This window comes from Staurois parvus, unplaced genomic scaffold, assembly GCF_062004578.1.
Source record: "Staurois parvus isolate SC_StPar_1 unplaced genomic scaffold, SC_StPar_1.0 ptg000635l, whole genome shotgun sequence".
NCBI lineage: Eukaryota > Metazoa > Chordata > Amphibia > Anura > Ranidae > Staurois > Staurois parvus.
The window spans coordinates 3,877,656-3,898,876 of NW_028318431.1; the positions used below are offsets into that span (position 1 = coordinate 3,877,656).

Genomic DNA, 21,221 nt, shown 5'->3' on the forward strand with positions numbered 1-21,221 from the left:
TGGGATGCCATTAAAGTTCATGTGCGTGTAAAGGAAAGCATCCCAATACTTTTGGCAATATAGTGTATTTCAGCCCTGCCATTGGTATTTAGTCCACATTTGAACCAAACTTATTAACAGCTGCTTTGTAAAATAAAAGTGGTGCTATCAATAACCATTTAATATGCTGCAGGTGCAAAATTTGTAAAGGCTTTACATTATTAAAGTGGAACTATGGGCAAAATAAAAGATGACATGTTGCAGGCTGTCACAAGCATTAAAGGGCTAGTTCACCTTTATTTACTTTTCCCCAAAATATCCCGATACGTTACAGTGAGAGTGTCTGCGACAAAGAAAGTCAAGACCACTTAAGAAGTGGTAGCTGGAGTTAGGTTTTAAAGCAGAACTTCACCCTAAATGAGAATGTCTGCTTTATGCCCTCCATCCCCCTTGCCCTCAACTTTTGGCATTTTTTTGGGGGGTGGGGAATAACAGCCAGCTTCCCACAGTAAACATGACTGAGCCGGGGACCCAAAGATCAGCAAAAAGCCGGCCCAGGTGAGGACGGAGCTGGACTCCTGGACAGGTAAGTGTCCATTGATTAAACGTCAGCACCTACAGTACAGTACAGACTAAAGCTCTTCTTTAATTTGAATGGCCCTTGCTTAAAGTTTAACACTACATGTCCATTAAAGACTAACCTGTCCCCACGGTGACCACACTGCTGTGCAATTTGACTACTGAATGAACAGTGTTGTCACACTGTTACAGGAAGTGGAAACAAATGAATCTACTGGTACAATCAACATGTAATACAGCTATGTTACAAAACCTGCTGTGTCACATACAGTATTATGACAGACTGCATTACGATATATATGCTTTTATTTTTTTGCCCATAGCTACACTGTACTATATTATACTTTATGGTGAGAACACACTGTTCAATGACACTGAGCAGCCCTTTAAGCCATCAAAAGTCCACAAATACTTTTAGCACCACTACAGGAAAAATCCAGAATTGCCATCCTGATCCTGACTAGGTTCTTCAGTCTGTATTTACAATAATGTAGCTATTAAGTATCCCTATTTAGGACTTAAAGCTAAAGTTTAATCTCATATTGCATATAGCCGGTTCCTTCCCCCCCTATCAACCTTCCAATTACAGTTTAGTGAAACATTTCTGGTTTTTGCTACATACTTTATTTTAAACCCAGTGATGTCATCACTAGGTGTCTGTGCTTCTCTATGCAAAGCAGGTAGATCTTGGCTGGTAGAAGGGGTCGGTAGGGTGCTGTAAATAATTTCCTGAAAACATCACAGCACCCTGCCTTAGTGCTGCTCTTTGAAGGAGTTATGTAGTAGGCTGGCTCTTGGAAGGAGGCCTTGATGGACATGATTGAAAGAATTGAAGTCCAGTTAATAAAAGGAGCAGGCCAAGATAGTAAGGCTGGGGAGGAAACAGCTAGATGACGCTGGACATCCTCCAGCCAGGAAATGAGATGAGCTCTACCTGACTTGCTGTATATTCTAGTGCACACTGTGAGAAGCTCATAGTATGCAGTAAAATCAGAGCAAATAAATGCAGTACAGGGGAGGACCCTTTACATCTGTACAAGACTGAAGGTAAGGCTGGAGTTCCGCTTTATATCCCTCTGTCCCCTCTCCTCTACTAATGTCCCTCTTTTAGATAGGATGCATAGATCTATGGAAAAAAAAAACAATACACCATTTACAAAAGTGTTATAATACTTCAAATTCAGAGTCTACTCTGTAAATTACAATATTTCTTAGACACTTAAAGTGTTATTAAACCTACAGCAGTAAAATCAGTCTGTATATGCAGTAAAGCATGCTTGTTATACTCACTGTGGAACCTAAGGGGTTAATCCTCTGCATTGTGTAAAAATTATATTTGATCCTGACTCCTCTGATCCTCTCCTTCTTCTACTGTCCCCAATCCATCTGCTGATAGAACAGAGCCTTGGGGGCAAGCTGCACATGCTCAGTTTTTGAGTATTGCTAGAGTTTTTTTTTCTTGGGGGGGGGGGGGAGGGGGTGCATGTCTTCAGCACAGGGCCAATCAGTGCTTCACAGGGCAATCAGTGGAGAATGAAAACTCCTCCTACAAGCTTTAACCAGTGCTCTGTTGGACACTGATAAAAGTCACACGACAGCTGATTAGAAAAGGTTTTTAGCAGTTTAGTTTTACTAAAGTAATTGCATTGCCATGTTCTGTGTACTGTGGGAGTCCATATATAGTGAATGCAGGGTCCTGGGTTTTGTAACATTTTAACGTATTTTTAACGTAGTCAGTGGTTTTCCCAAATTGTTGCAGAAACGGGATAACATTTGATGGGCACACCATTATAGCAAAAAAATCCAAATGTGTTTTGATGATTTCAATAAATGCGCTTTTTTTTCCTTTGATTGTATCTGTAAATTCATAAAAATGTGACTGTTGACCATGAAATATCAGCTGCTTTTTTTTAAGTGATAAATAAACGGACATTGGGTTTTGCAGGACTGTGTCTTTTGCCTAAACATTGTGAAGCTAATAATGCAACCCGCCATGCTATCTCAAAAATGGAAAAGAATTCCAGTGGTCATTTTATTAAGTAGGATAAGTAGACCAGCCAAGTGAATCATTGCAGAAGTCCTGCAGAGTGCACTGCTATGAATACCAGCTGCGCACTAAATCACATTTGCTGCCAGGGCTTCTACGTCATTGCATTATACTCCATATCCAGGGACTGTTCTTTATTGTTCCTCAGATCAATTAAAGTGAAGGTCAGATCTTCCATGTCTCTCAACTGTATTTACTGAACACATCACAGAAATGTGTTCATTAATAAATACATATATACATGATAATGAGCATTGCATGGAAGCAGGTTATACTGTTGTGTTGCTATTTTATTGCATCACATTATACTGTTATTATTACTACCATTTATTTATTACAGGTACTTATACTGCACCATCAATTTACACAGCGCTTTACATATATCTTGTACATTCACATCAGGGGCGTACAATCTCAAGTCTCTAACTTACATTCATATATACAGTTGCAAGAAAAAGTATGTGAACCCCTTGGGATTATGTGGAGTTTTGCATGAATTGGGCATAAAATGTGCGAGGCATGGTTCACATCAGACAGTGCTTCTTGAAACCAGTAAACCCAAAACAGGTGTGTGTTTTTTAAGGGCAGGACAGCTGTCAGCAACACATCCAATATCATCACACTGATTGGAGTCAAGGTTGGCTCACTCCTGGCTCCAATTAGCTCTGGGAGAAGTCATTAAGCTAGGGCCTCACATACTTTTTCCTCCCTGCACTGTGAATGTTTACATGTTATGTGCAATTAAACCATGGCAACATCTAATGTTTGTGTAGTATTATGTTCAGCAGACTGTGTTCTTCTATTGTTGTGACTTAGATGACGTTCAGAGCACATTTTATGCCCAATTCATGCAAAACTCCACATAATCCCAAGGGGTTCACATACTTTTTCTTGCAACTGTACACATACTAGGACCAATTTAGACAGGAGCCAATTCACCTACCAGCATGTCTTAGGAGTGTGGGAGGAAACTGGAATACCTAGAGGAAACCCACACAGGCATAGGGAGAACATGAAAACTCCAGGCAGATGGTGCCGTGGATGGGATTTGAACCAACAATTCTAGTATTGCCAGGTGGAAGTGCTAACCATCAAGCCACTGTGCTGCCCGTACCATAGTAATATTATACTATTACCTGACACTTACTTACAGTGGATATAAAATGTCTACACACCCCTGTTAAAATGTCAGGTTTTTGTGATGTAAAAAAATGAGACAAAGATAAATAATTTCAGAACTTTTTCCACCTTTAATGTGACCTATAAACTGTACAACTCAATTTAAAAACAAACTGAAATCTTTTAGGGTGGGGGAGTAAACTTAAAAAAACTAAAATAATGTGGTTGCATAACTGTGCACACCCTCTTATAACTGGGGATGTAGCTGTGTTCAGAATTAAGCAATCACATTCAAAATCATGTTAAATAGGAGTCAGTACACACTTGCCATCATTTAAAGTGCCTCTGATTAACTCCAAATGAAGTTCAGCTGTTCTTTTAGGTCTTTCCTGACATTTTCTTAGTCACATCCTACATCAAAAGCCATGGTCCGCAGAGAGCTTCCAAAGCATCAGAGGGATCTCAAAGGTATCAGTCAGGAGAAGGGTACAAAAGAATTTCCAAGGCATTAGATATACCATGGAACACAGTGAAGACTGTCATCATCAAGTGGAGAAAATATGGCGCAACAGTGACATCACCAAGAACTGGACGTCTCTCCATAATTGATGAAAAGATGACAAGAAATCTAGTCTGGGAGGCTGCCATGAGGCCTACAGCAACATTAAAGGAGCTGCGGGAATATCTGGCAAGTACTGGCTGTGTGGTACATGTGACAACAATCTCCTGTATTCTTCATATGTCTGGTCTATGGGGTAGAGTGGCAAGACAGAAACCTTTTCTTACGAAGAAAAACATCCTAGCCCGGCTAAATTTTGCAAAAAGCACATCTGAAGTCTCCCAAAAGCATGTTGGAAAATGTGTTATGGTCTGATGAAACCAAGGTTGAACTTTTTGGCCATAATTTCAAAAATTTATGTTTGGAGCAAAAACAGCACTGCACATCACCAAAAGAACACCAAACCCACAGTGAAGAATGGCGGTGGCAGCATCATTTCTTCAGGTGGAACTGGGTCCTTAGTAAAGGTAGAGGGAATTATGAACAGTTCCAAATGCCAGTCAATATTGGCACAAAACCTTCAAGCTTCTGCTAGAAAGCTGAAAATGAAGAGGAACTTCATCTTTCAGCATGACAACGACCCAAAGCATACATCCAAATCAACAAAGGAATGGCTTCACCAGAAGAAGATTCAAGTTTTGGAATAGCCCAGCCAGAGCCGAGACCTGAATCCCATTAAAAATCTGTGTTGTGATCTGAAGAGGGCTGTGCACAGGAGATGCCCTCACAATCTGACAGATTTGAAGTGTTTTTGCAAGGAAGAGTGGGCAAATATTGCCAAGCTAAGATGTGCCATGCTGATAGACTCATACCCAAAAACACTGAGTACTGGAATAAAATAAAAAGGTGTTCAGCAAAGTATTGGTTTAAGGGTGTGCACACTTATGCAACCATATTATTTTAGTTATTTATTTTTACTTCCTCCACCTAAAAGATTTCAGTTTGTTGTTCAAGTGAGTTGTACAGTTTATAGGTTACATTAAAAGGTGGAAAAAGTTCTGAAATTATTTATCTTTGTCTCATTTTTTTACATCACAGAAACCTGACATTTTAACAGGGGTGTGTAGACTTTTTATACCCACTGTATATGGATGTACAGTGAGGACAGCTGCATCTTTTTTTAAAGCAAGCAGTAACACCGTTTTTGCTGGTTACAGCTTTTTAGTAGAAATGGCCTTAAAGGTCTGCTTTGCATCAATAGTGCGTAGTTTCCTGTATGCACTTCCTAATGAAGAGCATATACAACTATAGATAGCTCCAATGTTTTCATTAAGCAAGAGGCTGCTTTGACTTCATGGCTGCTTCCTAAGGTCATCTCCCCCACTAAAAAAGAGGACCTACACAGTTGCAAATTTTAGCTGGGTATTGCAACCCTTATTTGTGCTGCTCACTTTGAAACCCATTGTGTATGCACAGTGCAGGCAGAGGGCAAGGGATCATGAAGCCCACCTCCTGGACATAGAAACATAGAAGGGTGATGGTAGAAAAAGACTGAGTGGCCTATCGTTTTTTTGTTGTTGCTGTTTTGCGTTATTTTTGTGTGTGGAGGGGGGAGTGTTTGTTTTATTTTAGTTTTTGTTTTTTTTGGAGTTTTTTTTTTGTTTTTGTTTTTTTGTTAACTTTTTGGTCTGAGTATAGATCTATGCTTGTCCCAAGCATGTTTGAAGCTATTTACTGTTGACTGGCTCATTACCTCTGCTGGATATTTATTCCAAGCATCAACTACTTTTTCAGTAAAATAGTACTTTCTGAGATTAGTTTTGAACTTTCCTCTAGTTAGTTTGAGGTCATGTCCCCATGTTCTTGATTTTTGTTGAAAATACTGCCCTTCTAAACCTTATTCACCCCCTTGATGTATTTAAAGGTTTCAACCATGTCTTCCCTTTCCATTCTTTCCTCCAGACTGTACATGTTAAGTTCCTGAAGTCACTCTGGATATGTTTTATCCCTCAGACCTTTCACTATTTTTGTTACCCGTCTGTAGACTCGTTCTATTAAGATAGAACTTAATAATCAATATCTTTTTGTAAGTGAGGCCTCCAGAACTGGACACAATATTCTAAATCTAGAACTGGATACAGTATTCTAAATGAGGTCTAACTATAGATCTATATAGGGGAATCCAGGACCTCCTTCCTCCTGCTGGTGACCCCTCTAGTGATGCATCCTAGAATTCTAGTCTCTTTCCCCACTGCCTGGTCACACTGTTTGCTCATTTTGTGATCATCTGAAATAAGTACCCCCAAGTCCTTTTCCTCTGTAGTGCTGGCCAACACTGTACCCCCAATGTTGTAATCTCTCAAGGAATTCTTTTTCCTTAGGTGCATTATTTTACATTTAGAAACATTCAATTGCAGTTTCCTCTTCTTTGACCAATCTTCCAGCAATGCCAAATCATGTTCCATGTTACATACACCTCCAGGGATATCACCTTTATTCCCCACCTTGGTATCATCAGCAAAAAGACATACCTTATCCAACAAACCTTTAGTTATATCACTTACATATAAATTAAATAGAACAGGACCCGGTACACAGCCTTGTGGTAGACTGCTAATGACTGGTCTCTGTTCCGAATTAACCTCATTTACAACCACATTCTGGTATCTATCCTTTAGCCAGCTGCATATCCAATGAACCACTCAAGGGCTAACTCCTAGCTTGTACAACTTTTGTGTTAGATCATTATGTGAAACTGTATCAGATGCCTTGCTGAAATTCAGATATGCTATGTCCACAGCACCACCCTGGTCCAAAACCTTGGTAATATAGTAAAAAAATCCAATCAGATTAGGCTGACATGAGCTGCCTTCAGTTAAGCCTTGCACTTTGTAAAAAGTAAGCTAAATGAAAATTCCTTGCTTCACACGGTATCCAATCAGCTTCCTACTATCATTTCTGTCCAACAGTCATGAAAATGTTGCTGTGAGTATCTGGAAAATATTTTGAAAACCATTTTTTTGTTTTTAAAGTGGTTGTAAACATCAGACATGAAATATGAACAAAACATATCCCTCCATAGTGTGTACTTGTCTCAAGAGCAATCAATGTTATTTCTGTCTGCTGCCTCGTTCCTCTGCTTTCAGTATGAATCACTTCTGACAAGTTTTCCTGACACCAAGAGAAAAATGGTGACAGGGGAAGTACTATCGCAGTTCCGCTATAAGTCGCTGATCACTGCCATTAGTAGTAGAGAAAAAAAAATGAATACAATTTCCAGTTTTTATACCATAGTTTGTAAATGCTATAACTTTCATGCAAACTAAATCATTTAGGCTTATTGGAATTTTTTTTACTAAAATATGTAGCAGAATACATTTTGGCCTAAATTTATGAAGAAATAAGATTTTTAAAATTTTTATTGGATATGTTTTATTGCAGTAAAGTAAAAAATATTGTTTTCTTTTTGAAATGTTTGGTCTTTTGTTCGTTTGTATAATAAAAAATAAAAAACCCAGTGGTGATCAAATACCAGCAAAAGAAAGTTCTATTTGTGTGAAAACAATTATATAAATTTCATTTGGATACAGTGTTGCATGACCGCGCAATTGTCAGTTAAGGTACCATAGTGCCGAATAGCAAAAAGTGGCCTGGTCAGGAAGGAGGTAAAACCTTCTGGAGGGCAAGTGGGTAAAGAGAAATCTCCCCAAAAGAACAAATGTGAAAAAAAAAGAACCTGTGGAGTTTTTTACTACCCCTCCTTATATTATATCCACAACTTAAAAAAAAAGGTTTTGGGTATGTATACAAGTCAAGTGCTTGTGTGTTTTTATTACTTTTTATTAATTTCCAACAAATATGTATTATTAATTTTTACATTTGCTTGTTTTTTTATTTGATTCCTATAAAATTGGATTATAATTATTACTGTTTTTATTATTCATTCATTGATGTGTTACTCTAGTAACTCCTGCCCCTTTCAGTGCTATTCCCCCCAGTCTGTATTACCTGCTACTGAACGGTGTGGGTCAAGTTGCGAAGACATTTTCAAGGCTTCCTGCTGGCTCTGTTGTATAAGAAAACCAATTTGGTATCATCCTGATATCATCACATTTGCTGTTCTCTGGATTTTAGTTCAAATGGGATGGAAGAGCCAGCTGCTATTCTCATGGGAGCAGAGATGATTCTCTATAATTTGTTTTTTCACTGTTCATTGTGCTTCTGTTCCACCATTGCCACATGCAGACTAAGCATGTGGTTTAAAGCATCATTATAGCCAAAATAGATCCAAAATAAGAAACTGTGTTAGCATTCTCAAATATTTATTTGAGAGTTCTCATACAAATATAAAACTGCATATAAAATATTGAAGCGTTCTTTAACACCTACAGTGGTGTAAGATTAGAAGCCATATTATTTTAGCAGAATTTTGTCCTCTGTTTTCTATTACATATAGCTACGTAGTTAGGTTGAAAGAAAGACACAAGTCCATCTAGTTCAACCAATAGAGAAAAAAAGAAAAATAGAAAACTTCCATATACACTATTCTATACAATAATATATATATACATATATATATATATATACATATATACATACACAGTGAAGGAAATAAGTATTTGATCCCCTGCTGATTTTGAATGTTTGCCCACTCACAAAGAAATGATCAGTCTAAAAATCTAATGGTAGGTGTATTGTAAAACTGAGAGACAGAATGGCAACAAAAAATTCAAAAGAAATGCACGTGTAACAAATTATGCACTGATTTGCATGTTCATGAGGGAAATAAGTATTTGATCCCCTTCACAAAACATGACTTAGTACTTGGTGGCAAATCCCTTGTTGGCAATCACAGAGGTCAGACGTTTCCTGTAGTTGGCCACCAGGTTTGCACACATCTCAGGAGGGATTTTGGCCCACTCCTCTTGGCAGATCCTCTTCAAGTCTTTAAGGTTTGGCGGCTGACGTTTGGCAACTCGAATTTTCAGCTCCCTCCACAGATTTTCAATCGGATTAAGGTCTGGAGACTGGCTAGATCGCTCCAGGACCTTAATGTGCTTCTTCTTGAGCCATTCCTTTGTTGCCTTGGCCGTGTGTTTTGGATCATTGTCATGCTGGAACACCCATCCACGACCCATTTTCAATGCCCTGGCTGAGGGAAGAAGGTTCTCACCCTAGATTTGACGGTACATTGCCCCGTCCATTGTCCATTTGATGCAGTGCAGTTGTCCTGTCCCCTTAGCAGAAAAACACACCCAAAGCAGAATGTTTCCACCACCATGTTTGATATTTGAGATGGTGTTCTTGGGATCATAGGCAGCATTCCTCCTCCTCCAAACACAGCGAGTTGAGTTGATGCCAAAGAGTTTGATTTTGGTCTCATCTGACCACAACACTTTCAATCAGTCCTCCTCTGCATCATTCAGCAGAGGGACCTTGCGGGCACTGCAGGATTTCAATCCTTGTCGGCGTAGTGTGTTACCAATTGTTTTCTTGGTGACTGTGGTCCCAGGTACCTGGAGATCATTGACAAGATCCTGAGGTGTAGGATGATTCCTTACTGTTCTCATGATCATTGACACTCCACAAGGTGAGATCTTGCATGGTGCACTAGACCTAGGGAGACTGACAGTTGTTTTGTGTTTCTTCCATTTGCGAATGATTGCATCAACTGTTGTCACCTTTTCCCCAAGCTGCTTGGCGATAGTTTGGTAGCCCAGTCCATCCTTGTGTAGGTCTACAATCTTGTCCCTGACATCCTTGGACAGCTCTTTGGTCTTTGCCATGGTGGAGAGCTTGGAATCTGATTGTTTGATTGCTCCTGTGGACAGGTGTCTTTTATACAGGTAACAAAATGAGATTAACAGCATTCCCTTTAAGAGACTGCTTCTAATTTCAGCTTGTTACCTGTGATAAAGACACCTGGTAGCCAGAAATCCTGCTGAATGATAGGGGACCAAATGCGTATTTCCCTCATGAACATGCAAATCAGTGCATAATTTGTTAGGCATGCATTACTTTTGAATTTTTGTTGCTATTCTGTCTCTCGGTGTACACCTACCATTCGATTTTTAGACTGATCATTTCTTTGTGAGTGGGCAAACATTCAAAATCAGCAGGGGATCAAATACTTATTCCCTTCACTGTATATATATATATATATATATATATATTTATTTTTGCCATCTGTGTCCCATTGGGGTAATTTTCCCTGGGCCAATACAGGAAGTGAAAGGAAATCACTCCATCATGGTCACCAGACCTAGTGCCTCCATTGGAAGTTTCCCTTCTATTAGTTTTCTTATGTCAAGGACAAATAAAGAGGGTGAATCTCCCACCAAAGAAGGCTGGGGGGGTTGCACAGACAGCAGTAAAACTGATAGGTGTTCTAATCCCTCTCCACTCTATCCAAAACAAAAAAAGTTTTGTTTTTTTGTTACACTTTAAAAGAGAAGTATGGCTTTCTGGAAAAATCCCCCAAAAAACATTGAGGGCCAGTTCACACCACAAAAACGCACTCTAGATGCATTCTGGATACGTTTTTGCTTGCAGTTCACACCACACTCTATTCCGGTGCAGTTTTGATGTGTTTCACTGTGTTCCAGTACTCTGTGCAGGAAAAATACAGCCTGTTCTACTTTTTTGTCTGCATCTGGAACGCACTGGGACTGCAAACACTGATGTGAACTATGACATTGACAACCATATAACCTACTTTCTGTGTGTTTTGGATGCAAAAATAAGCACACTGAAATGCATGTAGTGTGAACTGGCCCTAGGTGGATGCAGCATCGATCCGATGCTGCATCTGTTCTCTGCCAGCTCTGCACTGAGAACTGAGCGATCAATCACTGCTGATCACTCAGTTCTCCCATCCGCTCTGAGGAGGGAGTCGTGACTGTCAGCTCTCTGCTCTTCCCCTAGAGTGCTCACTGGAGTGCTCGGCTGTGGAGGGGGTGGGACACTGACATAAGGGTGTTTTAGACATGATACTCACTTACCTGTTCTAGTATTATACCTGTTTTCCTGAATAGCCTTCCTGTCGGAGGTTGGCAGGGCATGGTGGGACTTACAGTTCCTTGACAGCTTGATAGCTGCTTGTTGTCCATGATTGATTTAGGCCTTATATTGCACTACATATTGTTGGTACAATTCTTTGATGATACTTTACCTTTTAAGTATAACTTGACATATGCTCCTTGTTGTGTTTAAGCCTTTGTGTACAATTAACTGACAGAGCCATTTTTTTCTGTGTGATTCCAGACAAGTGCCGTGCTGTGTTCTGGAGGTTGCGCTCTCCTGGTTATGAGCTGTCTGCTAGCCATCGTGACCTTGTTTCTTCCCAGTGGATTGTGCGAAAGACGGCTGTGTACGCTCGCAGGATACATGCAGACAGCAGCAGGTAACCTTCTACTTGAGGTTTTAAAAAAAATTATTTCTGTAGTGTGAGTAACTCTTTACTGGCATGACGCAGAGCAGGCAGCTTCTGGCTCTCTGAAGGATATGGAAGTACAAGGAATACCAAGTGCTGCTAGCACTGAAGTGTCATGGTGTTGGATAAGTATTCATGTATTTGTATTGAGGGCTTTGGCAGTGATGCCCAACACGTGGCCCTCCTGACTTAGCTTTGCTACCCTCTTGGCCGGCATTGCAGTTTGGAGTGGAATCAAGGCTTCATTAAAATGTTCCCACCAGAACTGTAGCTAACAGCCATAGGCCTCTTTGGTAAACCCAAACATAGTTCTCCACTGTTTCTTAAAAAGAACATTTGTCAGCCCCATAAGACCTTTAGGCAGCTAATTTCAATAAAAAAAAGTCTTATTCACTTTCAACATGGAAAAAATACTTCCTTATGGCTTAAAGTAAATATGTTCTTTGTCTATGCAGAAAACATCAAAAGGGGCACTTTAATGCAGACCTCTGCAGACACATATACAATGCTTAGCTTTTTTTACCCAATGTTGTACACTTCAGCCAGAAACGGAAAGACGCGTTGTTTGAGTCATAGTTTACACATGGCTTTCCATGTGAGAGCACTGATTGGCCCAACACTGGTATGCTTATTCATTATACTTATTTGTTAGACTTATAGAGTAACTATAGAATTGAAATCAATTCAACAAACTGTTACTACCATGAAGGAATCTTTCCACCTGTGACAATCTCAGATGTTCTTCTTTGATCTACTTTGAATTAATTTGAGGTTTATATAACCTATTTCTAGTGGCGCCCTCATGTGCCTCTGGGTAGTCATGTAGCCTTTTGTCACATGAATCTGTGTCCTGCAGTGCCTTTCTTCTTCTTTACGAGGCACCCACATTGAGTAAAAATACCTGATCTTCACATTTGTAGGCTCAGAATCAGACAACAACACGAAAGCTTTAAGATGTGGGATGGCATAGTGCCCTGTGGATCTAACTGAAAAAAAGTAGGATTACATTGTGTCCTGCAGATCTAACTGGAGAGAAGTGACATGAAAGCGCCCTGCAGATTGGACTGGAAGATGTGAGATAGTATAGTGCCCTACAGGTCTAAATGGATAGACGTGGGATCATATAATGTCCTGCAGACCTAACTGGATGGAAGTGAGTTGCCTTAGTGCCCTGCAGTTCTAACTGGATAGAAGTTAAATGACATAGTGTCCTGCAGATACAGTGGGGCAAAAAAGTATTTAGTCAGCCACCAATTGTGCAAGTTCTCCCACTTAAAAAGATGAGAGAGGCCTGTAATTGGCATCATAGGTAGACCTCAACTATGAGAGACAAAATGGGGAAAAAAATCCAATCACATTGGCTGATTTGGAAAGAATTTATTTGCAAATTATGGTGGAAAATAAGTATTTGGTCAATATCAAAAGTTCATCTCAATACTTTGTTATATATCCTTTGTTGGCAATGACAGAGGTCAGACGTTTCCTGTAAGTCTTCACAAGGTTGGCACACACTGTTGCTGGTATGTCGGCCCATTCCTTCATGCAGATCTCCTCTAGAGCAGTGATGTTTTGGGGCTGTCGCTGGGCAACACGGACTTTCAAATCCCTCCAAAGGTTTTCTATGGGGTGGAGATCTGGAGACTGGCTAGGCCACTCCAGGACCTTGAAATGCTTCTTACGAAGCCACTCCTTCATTGCCCGGGCAGTATGTTTGGGATCATTGTCATGTTGGAAGACCCAGCCACGTTTCACCTTCAATGCCCTTGCTGATGGAAGGAGGTTTGCACTCAAAATCTCACGATACATGGCCCCATTCATTCTGTCCTGTACATGGATCAGTCATCCTGGTCGCTTTGCGGAGAAACAGCCCCAAAGCATGATGTTGCCACCCCCATGCTTCACAGTAGGTATGGTGTTCTTTGGATGCAACTCAGCATTCTCTCTCCTCCAAACACGATGAGTTGTGTTTCTACCAAACAGTTCAATTTTGGTTTCATCTGACCATATGACATTCTCCCAATCCTCTTCTGGATCATCCAAATGCTCTCTAGCAAACTTCAGACGGGCCCGGACATGTACTGGCTTAAGCAGGGGGACACGTCTGGCACTGCAGGATCTGAGTCCCTAGCGGCGTAGTGTGTTACTGATGGTAGCCTTTGTTACGTTAGTCCCAGCTCTCTGCAGGTCATTCACTTGGTCCCCCCGTGTGGTCCTGGGATTTTTTCTCACCGTTCTTGTGATCATTTTGACCCCACGAGGTGAGATCTTGCGTGGAGCCCCAGATGGAGGGAGATTATCAGTGGTCTTGTATGTCTTCCATTTTCTAATTATTGCTCCCACAGTTGATTTGTTCACACCAAGCTGCTTGCCTATTGCAGATTCAGTCTTCCCAGCCTGGTGCAGGTCTACAATTTTGTTTCTGGTGTCCTTCGACGGCTCTTTGATCTTCACCATAGTGGAGTTTGGAGTGTCACTGTTTGAGGTTGTGGACAGGTGTCTTTTATACTGATAACAAGTTCAAACAGGTGCCATTGATACAGGTAATGAGTGCAGGACAGAGGAGCCTCTTAAAGAAGAAGGTACAGGTCTGTGAGAGACAGAAATCTTGCTTGTTTGTAAGTGACCAAATACTTATTTTCCACCATAATTTGCAAATAAATTCTTTCCAAATCAGCCAATGTGATTGTCTGGATTTTTTTTCTCATTTTGTCTCTCATAGTTGAGGTCTACCTATGATACCAATTACAGGCCTCTCTCATCTTTTTAAGTGGGAGAACTTGCACAATTGGTGGCTGACTAAATACTTTTTTGCCCCACTGTATAACTGGAAAAAAGTGGCATTAAATAGTGCCCTACAGGTCTAAGCGGAAGAAGCGAGATGGCATGGTGCCCTTAAGGTCTAAATGGACAGGCATGGGATCCCATAGTGTCCTGCAGACCTAACTGGGTGGTAGTGAGATGACATAGTGTCCTGTAGATCAAACTGGAGAGAAATGGCATGGAATATACCCTGCAGGTCTAACTGGATAGTAGTGAAATGGAAGTGTACCCTGCTGGTCTAACTGTATACTTGTGGGATGGCATAGTACCCTACAGGTCTAACTGGACAGTGCTGGGATGGCATTTTGCCCTGAAAGTCTAACTGTATACTTGTGGGATGGCATAGTACCCTACAGGTCTAACTGGACAGTGGTGGGATGGCATTGCGCCCTGCAAGTCTAACTGTATACTTGTGGGATGACATAGTACCCTGCAGGTCTAACTGGACAGTGGTGGGATGGCATTTTGCCCTGCAGGTCTAACTGTATACTTGTGGGATGGCATAGTACCCTGCAGGTCTAACTGGACAGTGGTGGGATGGCATTTTGCCCTGCAGGTCTAACTGTATACTTGTGGGATGGCATAGTACCCTGCAGGTCTAACTGGACAGTGGTGGGATGGCATTTTGCCCTGCAGGTCTAACTGTATACTTGTGGGATGGCATAGTACCCTACAGGTCTAACTGGACAGTAGTGGGATGGCATTGCGCCCTTCAAGTCTAACTGGATATATGTGGGGTGGCATAGTGCCCTTCAGGTTCAACTGGACAGTAGTGGGATGGCGTTGTGACCTGCGAGTCTAACTGAATAGAAGTGAGATAGCAAAATGTCCTTAAGGTTTACCTGGATAGAAGTGGGATGCCTGCCAGTGTAAACATTTATTGCAGTAAATATTAGCTATCCTGCTGCCTCTTACCCTGATTGATGACGTCAGAACTGTTGTGCAATGATAAAAGAAAAAACATCATTTGTTAATGCAGACCTGTAGAGGGTCAATCAATATGGACATTTTGGAGTTTTAAGTTCTAACATTTATTAGCTAACCTAGCTTTGGATTTGTATGCTAAGTAATGGCTAAGTATTTATTACTTTTCATGCAGATTATGGTACTAACCTGCCTTCATGCTTACATCTTTCTTTCTCGGTGCCATCTTTGCTCAGACATCCGCCATGGTTAGTATCTATATCCTGGAATGAAATGCTGGTTCAGAGATGACACGATCATGTAAATCCTGGTGCCTGTGCAGTTCTTGCCTGTGTTGACAAATCAGCCCCATGCGCAACTGCTTGTCCACTTGACTTGATACAAATTACAATGTTGCAGTCTGATCACATGGGAGAAGAGACTGAGTAAATGCTTTCTCCTGTCTGCAGCAGACTGATGATATTATCTCTTAACAGTCGAAACTGTCACAGTCAGAGGTTCAAGAATTGTTTTTTAAATGATAAAAGGTTCAGCTTTATTGAGAAAATATACTGTTGCTGTATATTGTAACATGCCAGGAATTTATCCATGCAGACTTATAAAGTTACTGAAAAGTCCACTTTAGGTTATTTAGGCTTTAAAAAACAAGTTGGTTTTCTTTGTTAGGAATTTTACATGTCATTATCATAAATATTGTACACATATTATAAACTACATCAATTAAAACTCAAAACTTCATGCATACTTGTAAAGTCAAATCTGATATAAGTAGGTAGAATAATACGGTATAAAGGTTTATGCTGCAAGACTGTTAAAGATCCCAAATAATGTAAATTCTTGTGTCCAACTTCCTTCCTTCCTTCCTTCCTTATACTCTCCCTGTGTTTTATAGCTCTTAGCACTGTTTATCTGTCACATGTCTACCACTCATTTACAATTAAATCAGCTTCAGAGAAAATAAAAAAAACCATGAAGATATCCACCCAAATTTTAAAAATGTGTCCTAAAACTAGATTGTTATGGCTGTAAGTTTTGGTTAATTACAGTACAGAGTATGTATCACTTTTATCGTAAGTGCGCATCTATAAGGAGTGTGCAGCAGGCATATGAACTGTAACTATGCTATATTTCATTGTGGAGGCTTGATTGGAATTTTAAAATGGAGTAAATTTACTGTTACTGAAGGTTTGTTTGAGTCATAGTCCTTCTTTCAGTGGGACGTATCCAGTCCCTTGCTTAAGTGAAGAGTCCAATAACCATCATTTCCTTTGCCTGATTCACATTGCTACAACTATTCATGCAACTTGCTACGATGTGTGATACAGAAAGTTGCATGAAAAGTCAAAACACATTCATTTCAATGGCTGCTGTTTTAATTGCTTTGACTTAGGTAGCAGCGATCCATAAAATAATTCCTGCATTACTTTTCGGCCTCTTCCTTGAGACATATGTACCATAGATTGCAGTGTTAAAATCACTAAAGTCATAAAAGTAATTTCTTTGTGTTATATTTGCAGCTTTGGCTGCAACTTCAGAGGGTTTTGTAAGTTCCAGAATATATGTCACACTCCGTATTGTATGATTGGCCAAAGCCAAAGTTGCAAAACATGAAAATCACATGAAAGTCACACTGAAGTTCACATCAAGTGGCAAGCAACTCAAAATGAAAAGTCGCACTTGAAGTCACACCTTGGGGCAGCAGTGTGAACCGAGACTTAGTGGAACCTGTTGGCAGGGAGCAAACCAACTTTACTTACCCCTGCACACCACTGCCTTTGAGATGAGAGCACATGAAAAACTTCATTACACCCTCTACAGGATGCTGTTTTAAGTGCATCCTGAGACCTAGTAGCAGGATTTCTCTGAAACATATACGCATACAGTCATGGCCAAAAATATTAGCACCTCTGCATTTCTGTCAGATAATACACCACTTCGCCCAGAAAATTGTTGCAATTACAAATGTTTAGGCTTTCTCATGTTTATTTCTTTTGTTTGTATTAATATGACACAAAAAAGTGTTTTAATCCCCTCTATTCTATCCAAAACGTAAAAAAAAAAAAAAGTTTTGCCTTTAGTTAAACATCAAATTTCAATCTGCATGTGTGTTTTACAAATAAATTCACTGAAATTCTAATTAAATCTGCAAGTATATTTGTGTGGGCGCTGTAATGGCCAGACATCCTTCCGTACAGTGACAGACTCCACATTGCCCTCTTACCACCGCCCAGCCAGGGCTGGTGCTTCCACTAGGCAAACTAGGCAGCCACCTAGGGCACATTAGCAGGGGGTGGAGCTGTGCCTGCAGAGGAAGGTAATGTCTAACTCTGGTGTCTTGTGTCTGTGTGAGTGTGACCCGGTCGGCCGGACATCCATCACATGTGCAATATGTCAGTGAGTGATGACATCATCCGATCCCACAGCCTGCTCTTCTAGTGCCTGCTGATCTGTGTCAGCGTTGGTGGTGGTGTGTTGCGCCGGATCTGGCACTGTGTGGGATCGCTTAGTTCAGCTGCCTGCTGTCACAGCATTTTATCTCCTCCCATTGCCTGGGGAATTCCAGCCTGGGATCTGTCAGAGTGTGGATCCATCATCCTCCACTCACTGCAACTGTCACCCTGCCAGCCACAGATACAGTCCATCCGTGGCACTGATTTTGACTTTAATATTGGTGGTTGTGGCATCTTATGGCACTTATTTTTGCAAATCAAAAGAAATGTAGCAGTTTCATATTTTGTTGATTTAATATTTTCTACTGTTTTTAATAATTGTTTTTTTTGTTTTTTTTTTGGGGGGGGGGCAAGTAGCTGGTCTTGCCTAGGGCACAATATAGTCTAGCATCGGCCCTGCGCCCACCACCCTGTCTTCCCACCAACTTTTCACCAGCCACAGGCGTTTCCTGGATAATAGGCTGTGAACACCCTGCCAAAGCTGCAGCAGTCTGTAGTCTTGCTGACTTTGGCAGACATCCCCTTTATTGTAGATGAGTGAGCAAGAAAAAGATGTTGGATTATGACAGAATTCAGCCCTTCAGCTTTTTTTCTTAACCAAGAAACAACACGGCTCATTATAAATAACAGGTTGAAGGACTCGATTATTGACAAGGGAAAAATTTACTGGGCTGTGTTGATCAGGCTAATGGGTCAGACTCCACCGAACTCTCCCAGAATGCCACAAGCCACACGACCTTAAAAGCTCTGACGCTAAGTAGCTCTGCAAATTACCATTTCAATTTGGTTAATGAGAAAGCATATTATGGATAAATTAAGGTCAGAGCGCAAATGGGAGACACAACATTCACTGGGTAATGTTCGAAATATGCCTTTCCAGAATTCTTGTTCAGTAAAAGCCAGACAAAATATTAGCAACACATGTGTAAATATTCTGTGTTTCGAGATATGCGAGCGGCCTTTACTATAGCTGAAATCCCTAGGAAGCAGACCGTGTTACTCAGCAGCCTTATCTGTGAAGGTCTGAGCTAGCCCTGAAGGGAAGGCTGCTCCCATTGATGTCAGCAGAGCATGGAGCCTGCCACATCGCTTTTGATGGAACGCCTTGACATGCTGACAGCAGCAATCGTAAAATGACCGGTCTGCAAAGGAAAAAATATCACACTGAAAGGAAACTGCTAGAAGGAAATGTCACAGGCAACCCAACAAAATATATCACAAACCGCTGACTTGCTAGGTGGTACTGTCAGATTTATACTTTAGGTAGAGAATACGGATGACCTGTAAATGAAGGTGTATCTAAACTCAAGAACAAAATGTAATATATGCCAGCTTGGCACTCCTTACATGGGGTGGCTGCTATATCATTTCTTTATTTCTTGACTGTAACACACTTTTTGTTTTAGGATGATGTTTTTTATTGATTGCACTAGATGGACTTTTGTGTCTTTTTTTCTCAACTTAACAATGTAACTGTATAGTATCTATAGATGAGCAGTGCTGTTGCCCTTGGCTGCTTGCTCCTAATGTGGACTACAAACACCTTCCCCTCTACTTATCTCCACAACGTAAGGGGGAAGTGTTCTGTAGTCCACACTAATGAGCTGGGCAGGGAAGGTTATACAACTTGAGATTTCAGTACAGCAAAGGCAGAGAACACAGGATGTTAGTAGCTCAATGGATTTCTGGCAGGATCAACAACTATTTTGTTTGCCTATTTCAAACTGAAATAACTAAATGCATTCAATTAAATTATTTAATGGACCAAAACAAAGCAAAAAAGAGAAGTTATTTATTGAGGCTTACATACAATTTTAATGTAGATCTAAACCTAATCATGAAAGTGGAACTTTTGGATAAAGTAGGGGAGGGTTATATCCCTCCTAGATTGTAAGCTCCAAGGAGCAGGGCCCTCCTATCCCTCTTGTATTGAACTGTATTGTTGCTGTATTGTCTCCCGTTATATTGTAAAGCGCTGAGCAAACTGTTGGAGCTATATAAATCCTGTATAATAATAATAATATGACCCCTGTCAGTTTTTTCTCTCTGGGAGTATTCCCTTTATTTTTTGTCACATAGCCAAAATAGGAAATCCCTACAAAGTCCTGTGTTGTCCCCAGGGTCACCAGAACTAGTGACCCCTTTGAAACATTTCCCCTCTATTTCAGTTCAGTGACAACCCGAAATTCAGGATTTTCTTTCACTTTTATTCACGGTGATAACGGCAAACAGGTCAAATGGAGACCCAATGTTCCTAATGGGAGCACAGACAGCACTAATACTCCTGACAGGTGTTCAAATCCAGCACTATTCATTACATACAAAATGCATAAAAACATTGTAATCTTGATATTTGTTGCCAGCAAATAGTGTCATCTGCTTCTGTACCTTTTAGTCGAAGTGCAGGTGGATACAATTGTTACTGGCTTAACACTGTTTTGTTCTTTCAAAGGCTGTTTTTTAAAAAGAAAACAACATGGTTGTTAAGGAGCAGGTGGATTCCCCACTGACAACTGAATTTAAACAAAAGAATTGCAGGCGTTTGAAATTTGCTGGGAAAAAAAGCCATTTTTTTACAAAAAAACCAGCGTGGGATCCCTCTACCCTATGTGAATGAGTATGGGGCACATACAGTAGTACTGGGCTTTCAGTGGTAAACCAACATTTTTGGCCAGCGATGCTGAATAATGTATCTGAGCAGCTATATAGCCACTAGACTGCTTTTACAACTCCCCTCCCCCCCCCCCCCCCACTCCCACTGCCTTCCAGTGCCTATCCGGACTTTTCCGTTCCACCGAGGAGCCTGGGACTGATGGCTGATGGACTCATCTCTATGGTATAAGAAACCAGAAGCGATGAGAATTTTGTAATTTTTGGATGTAAACAAGCCATTACTGGCTTGTGAAAGCATCTGATCAAACCAATCTCAGTTTTATCAAATGCTTTTAAGGGTAGAGGAGAGATCTGGGGTCTAATAGACCCCAGATGTCTCAGTAAAGACACTCCAGCTATCACAAGGGATGTTGTGATAACAATAAAAGTGATCCAAAAAAAAAAAAAGAGACAGTGTAAAAAAATAAATAAATAAAATACAATTTTAAAGAAATTAAAGTGCCCCTGTCCCCCTATGCTCACGCAGTAAGACTGTTACAAGCATGGGCAATTCCTACTGAGCAAAACAGAAAAAATACATAGTCAAAGGTTGCCTTCAAGGGATAATTAGTTGCAATGATATAGGAAGCTTTATGCAAATCTTCATGTTTCTTTTAAATGTTGAGCTAAGCCCTCCCTTCTGTATTTTAGAATAAACAATATCTGAAAGAGCATTTTCAGTAGGTCTTCTTTCATATAAGTGTTCCATTTTTGACCTAT

General features: G+C 40.5%; 1 protein-coding gene across 1 annotated transcript in view; it reads left to right on the top strand.

Moving 5' to 3' along the window:
• Nucleotides 1–21,221, top strand: part of LOC149449184 (LHFPL tetraspan subfamily member 7 protein-like) — a 280,876-nt gene that overhangs the window by 129,166 nt on the left and 130,489 nt on the right. Inside the window, exon 2 of the mRNA XM_089693662.1 lies at nt 11,487–11,625. Coding sequence (XP_089549788.1) covers nt 11,487–11,625 — 139 coding nt within the window. The remainder of the gene's footprint in view (nt 1–11,486; nt 11,626–21,221) is intronic.